General features: G+C 48.0%; 2 protein-coding genes and 1 pseudogene across 2 annotated transcripts; 2 read left to right on the forward strand and 1 right to left on the reverse strand.

Moving 5' to 3' along the window:
- LOC104738278 lies at positions 74–1,759 on the forward strand. The gene is made up of 2 exons (XM_010458477.1): positions 74–1,240; positions 1,385–1,759. The coding sequence occupies exons 1-2, from the start codon at positions 74–76 to the stop codon at positions 1,757–1,759; spliced, it is 1,542 nt and encodes a 513-aa protein (XP_010456779.1).
- LOC104738279 lies at positions 2,383–3,173 on the forward strand. Its single transcript, XM_010458478.1, has 2 exons — positions 2,383–2,740; positions 2,869–3,173. The coding sequence occupies exons 1-2, from the start codon at positions 2,383–2,385 to the stop codon at positions 3,171–3,173; spliced, it is 663 nt and encodes a 220-aa protein (XP_010456780.1).
- The window catches only part of LOC104738280, an 18,575-nt pseudogene continuing 15,371 nt past the window's right edge, over positions 3,601–6,804 (reverse strand).

The following is a 6,804-nucleotide window of genomic DNA, read 5'->3' on the forward strand; positions in this document are numbered from 1 at the left end:
GAAATCGGGGCAGTCTTAGCCGAGATCCGGACTCAACTAGCCCAGCTAGGGAACCGGCTACAACGGATCGAGGATGGGCAACGGCAACCCGCGGCTCGTGGACCGCCTGTCCAAGATCGCCAACGACGCTATGAACCGGATCCAGGAGGGACGTCCGAAGAAGACGATGGCCCACCCTACCAAGGGAGACGCCCTCGACGTAGGGACGAGCATGAGGACGATCAACCCTACCGTCCGGTCGAACCGGGTCACAAACTCACGGCCCCGACGTTTGCCGGAAAAGTTGATCCGGAGGCATATCTCGACTGGGAANAAGTCGCAGGTTTTAGCCGATTTTATCAATGAGCTCTCTCCAGAGCTCGGAGATCCTACTCCCAAGGAAGAGTATTGGACGATGTTCGTCGATGGTTCATCGTCTAATCAGATATCCGACGTGGGACTCATTCTCCGATCTCCTCAGGGCGAAGTTCTTGAACAAGCGTTGAAGCTCAATTTCAAAGCGTCTAATAATGAGACGGAGTACGAAGCCGTCCTCGCAGGACTTTGGTTAGCGCGAGGACAAAGGGTGAAACACTTGCAAGTTTTCTGCGATTCCCAGTTGGTGGTCAGTCAGTTCAGTGCCCAATTTGAAGCTAAGAATGAGCGAATGGGAGCATACCGCCAGTTAGTCCGGACGTTGTCGGAGGACTTCACTTCTTTTTCCCAAACAAAGGTCCCGCGAAGCGAGAACGCGCCTGTCGATGCCCTCGCATCATTGGAAAATTGCACAGATCCAGATCTGCGATGCAGGAGTTGGCAGGACAAAATCAAGCTCTACTTCTCCGAAGGAGTTGTCCTGCCGGATCGATGGGCAGCCCGGCGTCTAAAAGCCCGAAGCGCTAGGTACATTCTGTTGGATGGAAATTTATACCGAAGGAGTTCGTCCAGAGTATTCCTTACCTGTGTTAGTCGAGAAGAAGCCGAGCGAATCATGATGGACGTACACGAAGGCGACGGTGGTAATCACTCCGCCGGACGGGCTCTTGCTTTGAAGATCAAGAAGGATGGTCATTACTGGCCAACTATGGTTGCCGATTGCGAAGCTTTTTCGGCGAAGTGTGAGGCTTGCCAACATCACGGGCCAATGCGACACGTCCCACCCGAACTGCTAAGCACTGTTACGGCTCCGTATCCTTTCAAGTGTTGGGCCATGGATCTCGTAGGCCCTTTGCCACCTTCGAGATCCAAGAAGTTCATCCTGGTACTCACCAATTACTTCACCAAATGGGTAGAAGTGGAGTCATTCACCAAGATCCAGTCTTTGGACGTGACCAACTTTATATGGAAAAACATCATATGTCGTCACGGATTACCTTAAGAGATCGTCACCGATAATGGCATGCAGTTCACTTCGCTCATTACTAGGCGTTCCTTGTATAAGTGGCAAATTCGCCTAAGTACATCAACTCCCCGATATCCTCAAGGGAACGGTCAAGCCGAGGCGACGAACAAATCGATTGTTGATGGGCTGAAGAAACGACTTGGTCGGAGGAAAGGCGCGTGGGAAGATTATCTTGATGGTGTACTATGGTCTTACCGAACAACCCCCCGCCGATCTACAGGACAATCCCCTTTTGCTCTGGCATATGGGATTGAGGCACTCTCCCCGGCAGAAGCAGGTGTCCCGACACTCCGTCGAACCATGATGGTCGATAATCCCGACCTAAATAATAACATTCTGATTGATCATATCGACTTCACTGAAGATTTACGTGACTAGGCTCTAGTCCGGATCCAACACTATCAAGACGCAGCAACTTGGTACTATAACAAGACTGTTCGTCAACGGCGCTTCAGCGAAGGCGATTTGGTCCTCCGAGAAGTTTATAAGAATACCAGAGAAATCAACGCCGGTAAACTTGGCGCTCGATGGGAGGGACCATACCTCATATCCAAAGCAGTTCGCCCTGGCGTTTACGAGCTTATGACCATGGCTGGAGAACAAATCAGGAACTCGTGGAACGCAGCACACTTGAAGCGTTATTCTTATTAAATCGCCTTCGCAATTTTACCTAGGAGGCATCAGGAACCCGACCTCCACCTATGCGACATTTGTAATACGAAATACGACTGGCTTGATTCCTTCTTCAGGGTACGTAGGCCATTCCTTATCTTTTTGATTAAAGATCGAGCGAATGCAGCTAGAATAACAATAAAGTTTGTTTTTGTCAAAATTTCCATTGAATGTGTAACTCAATTACACTCAGTTCGGCTATTCGGCATATATAAATAAAAACAGATAACAGACATTAAACAAACAGATAACCCAAAGAGAAGCTCTCTAGCATTTTGGACGGTCCTACAGTCTCGGGATGGGAGCTGGGCCGGATAGGTCGGACTCCAATGGTTCTTCCACCTCCAGTTCGCTCACAGCATCTCGCCAGATCTGCCGCTCCCGCTGCAACGCTTCAAGCCTTTCAATCGGTAATCCGGAATCCCTGGATACCATGTCTTCCAGAAAAGCACATGGACCCTCCAATAGATGGCTTTCACCGAACGCCTGGTCCGCCGACTCCAGAGGCTGTAGCGTCACAAGATCTGTGGATATGGCACACGTTTTTTGGACCTCCAGGTACGTTAAACGATATCAATGTTCTTGATCGCTCTCCGGTTTTTGATGATATATTACAAGGTCATGCTCCTAAAGTTAATTACTTTGTCAACGGCCGCGAGTATCATTTGGCTTACTATCTCACCGATGGTATTTATCCGAAATGGGCTACTTTTATCCAATCTATTCAGATTCCAGAAGATCCAAAGGCATCCTTGTTTGCTACATGTCAAGAAGCTGTTCGTAAAGATGTTGAACGTGCTTTGGAGTCTTGCAAGCTCGCTTCGCCATATTCAAAAACCCGGCTCTTGTCCATGATAAGGAAACAATTGGAAAGATAATGAGAGCGTGTATCATACTTCACAACATGATAGTAGAAGACGAACGAGATGAGTATAGACAGTTGGATCCAACAGAATTCGCACAAGTAGAAGCACACAGAACTTCACATGTGGACTCCACATTTTCAACTGATATACCTTCAAATGTCAGCAATATGATGACCATGCTCAGCAAGCGGAAGGAAATTCGTAATCAGCAAAAACATCAACAATTGAAGGATGATTTGGTTGAGAATATCTGACAAAAGTTTGCCACAAATCAAGATTACAACTAAACTTTTTTCCCACATGTAATTTCTACTTCTATTTTAATATGCTTTTGTGTTTTATATGTTTAAAAGTTTATGAAATGCAATAATAAAATCTTTATTGTTTAAACATGTAAACATTTTTTTTTTCAAAACTAAGAACCTCACTTATAAGAGTTTATCATTGGAGGAGTACAATTTTAATTAACAAACAAAAGGTTCTTAATTTATAAAAATATACTTTTTAATACTAAAAAATTTAAGAACCCCAAAATTAAAAACCTATCAATAAAGATGCTCTTAAAACCTCTAGTAAATCCATCATTGTAAAAGAATAGTATAAACAAAAATCTTTAATATCACTTTAGCTAGTTTTGATTAAAAAAAAAGAAAGTAGAACAACAAATCCATCAAATGGTCATCACATCACTGTATATGGCTTCATGATGTCTGATTTGATCTCTTTATTATGCAAAACAACCCCTCCATTACAATAAATTTCATCGTACAAATGAACATTTTTCCCAAGTATGGACATGTTCTCGACCCTAGCCCATTGTCCGACCGTCGAGTGCCACCCAATGATACTACTTGAGACACACGAGTGCCTCTTCACGTGTGCCCCATGCATCACCGTGCAGTGTGAAAGTCTAACCCCCGGACTCAATGACGCAGTCAGGGCCAATCTAACATCCTTCTCCAATCTTTGCGGTTTCATCCACTAGAACATTCCCAACAATGTATGGACCATTGGCTAACTTTGAGGGAGACTTCTTCCTCAGAGAGTCTAAGTAAAGTCTAAGACCAATAATGTAGTCTCGTGGTTGACCAATGTCCATCCAGAATCCAGGAAGCACCATTGCATAGAGCTTTTCAGCTTCTACGATTTGGGGGAAGATCTCTTTCTCAAATGAAGTTGGTCTTAGCTCAATCCGGTCAAGAGCTGAAGGATTAAGAAGATAAATCCCAGCATTGATCTTGTTACCAACATATATAGTTTCGGCTTTTCGACAAATCTTTCCACTTTCCCTGTGGTTTCTTCCATAATCACGACTCCATATTTCGAAGGCTCATCCACCTTTTAAACCAAGGGTCCTAATTAGTAAAAACATGAACACATGTACTTTAAGTTTAAGTTTCAATAATCTTTTTACCTTTGTCACCATTATAGAGGCCTCTTGATGGAACTCGGGACGATGGCCAGCATACGTACACGGACGAGGACCAGAGCGCGCAAGGAACCAAGGATGCGACTGCGTCCGGAATTAGACGGCCCTCAGCCCAAGCACCGAACCTGATGCCCGGAGCTACAACAAGGAGCCGGCCGCAGCTAGGACCGCAAGGAAGAAGTGCCTCATCTTTGTCCAAGCATTCGTCCAGGAACAAGTGGAACTCGACCGCGGCCCCAACCGACCCGACGAGCAGCCAACCGAGGCTCTTCTAACGGTCTTCACCATCTCACAAGGGTGAAGACCTCCAAGTCATTAGGGAAAGTAGTACTCTTTTTCCCACCTTGGGTTTGTCCCTACGTGGTTTACCAAGGGGGTTTTAACGAGGCTATGGACCCTAGTGCATGGCCATGGACCACTTCGGCCGCATGGCCATTTTATCCTTAATTTAATTTTCTCTTTTTTAAACTATCTCCTGAACGCTGCGTTTTATTTCTCTTTTAAGACTATGTCTTGAACGCTGCGTTTTATCTCCACCCACGTATTTAGGGTTTTGGGAGTTCCCTTATGTAAGCAGCCCTATATAAAGGGCCTAGACCCTATCATGTAAGGAAGACTATTAAGAATAAAGAACAATAAGTTATCCTTCTCTCTCGTTTTCAGTGATTGAAACGAAACCCTAGAAGCTGCACGAACCGGGTTCGTTAGCTACTAGTTTGGCCGTATCGCAAGGAGATCCATCCCTTGTGTGTCGCTACCTCATTCCACGTCTATCCCCATCTTCCGAGAGACAAACGAGTCGAGCATCTCCTCGCGAATCTCTCTCCGTCCGTTCTTGTCGTTCCTTGGTGCTGTTTCCTTCCGTACATCGCTCCATCCGCCGAGTCCATTCGTTCACGGCCCAACCGAGTCATACTTCCGAATCGTTCCGCTGGGTTTGCTCCGTCCGTACGTCTGTGGTTCACGTCCGTAGTCCGGGGTCACATCAGTTGGTATCAGAGCCGAAGTTCCTCACAAGGTTGTGTCTTTCCTCCCTATTCGTTCTTGTACGGTCAAAGTTCGAGTCTAGTCCGTTTTGTCTAAGGTTTTGTTCTTGCTAGGTCTTTAGTGTTCTTGAGCTGTTCTTTGCTTTGGTAGTTTAGATCCATAAAGTTTTGTTCTTTTGCTTGGTCGTTGTTAGTGGTAGCCTAAAAGCCACGTGTAGCGATTAGAGTCCCAGCGCGTGAGGTCCGTTTTTGTTTTAGTCTTAGGTTGTCGTGTGGTGCTTTTACTTTTGCTTTTTACTTTACCTTTTTCCAATCATTAGCTGTCCAAGGTTTGTCCGATTTGTTGAACCTATCAAACAGAGAACCCACGCGTTCATTCTTTGTGTAGGATCTTTTCTGAACGGACACACGTCACGGATCGACCAACGGAACCGATTGCTACCGTCCGATACGACCGTACGCCGGAGGACTTATCAACCGCCGCAGTACCCACTACTGACCGCCGGTGGTATCACTTCTCCAACCAGCCACTGCGTAGACCACCATCCGAACAGTACCTGGCCGCCGTCCGTACCGCGGCCACCGTCCGCACAATCACCGCCGTCCGTACAGCTGATATGGCCGCACAACCTGGAGAGCCGCTTCCACCCCCGGAAATCGGGGCAGTCTTAGCCGAGATCCGGACTCAACTAGCCCAGCTAGGGAACCGGCTACAACGGATCGAGGATGGGCAACGGCAACCCGCGGCTCGTGGACCACCTGTCCAAGATCGCCAACGACGCTATGAACCGGATCCAGGAGGGACGTCCGAAGAAGACGATGGCCCACCCTACCAAGGGAGGCGCCCTCGACGTAGGGACGAGCATGAGGACGACCAACANTCTAACCAGCCACTGCGTAGACCACCGTCCGAACAGTACCTGGCCGCCGTCCGTACCGCGGTTCGTGGACCGCCTGTCCAAGATCGCCAACGACGCTATGACTCAGATCCAGGAGGGACGTCCGAAGAAGACGATGGCCCACCCTACCAAGGGAGGCGCCCTCGACGTAGGGACGAGCATGAGGACGATCAACCCTACCGTCCGGTCGAACCGGGTCACAAACTCACGGCCCCTACGTTTGCCGGAAAAGTTGATCCGGAGGCATATCTCGACTGGGAGGGACGGATGGATCATATATTCGCCTGTTACAACTACCCCGAACCCAAGAAGATCGCCTATGCAGCCGCCCAGTTCACGGACCATGCCCTTACGTGGTGGGATCGTTCCGAAGCTGACCGTAGGAGGAACGGGGAACGCGCCTTACCGCATTGGGAGGCCATGAAGAACGAGATGAGACGCCGGTACGTGCCACCGCTGTACCACCGCGAGCTCCAGCGAAGGTTCCGCAAGCTGTCCCAAGGAGCCAAGAGCGTTGAGGACTACTATGAAGAGTTCGAGCATCTTCGCAACCGGCTGGAGGTCGAAGATA

The sequence above is a fragment of the Camelina sativa genome, chromosome 13, assembly GCF_000633955.1.
Source record: "Camelina sativa cultivar DH55 chromosome 13, Cs, whole genome shotgun sequence".
Taxonomy (NCBI): Eukaryota; Viridiplantae; Streptophyta; class Magnoliopsida; order Brassicales; family Brassicaceae; genus Camelina; species Camelina sativa.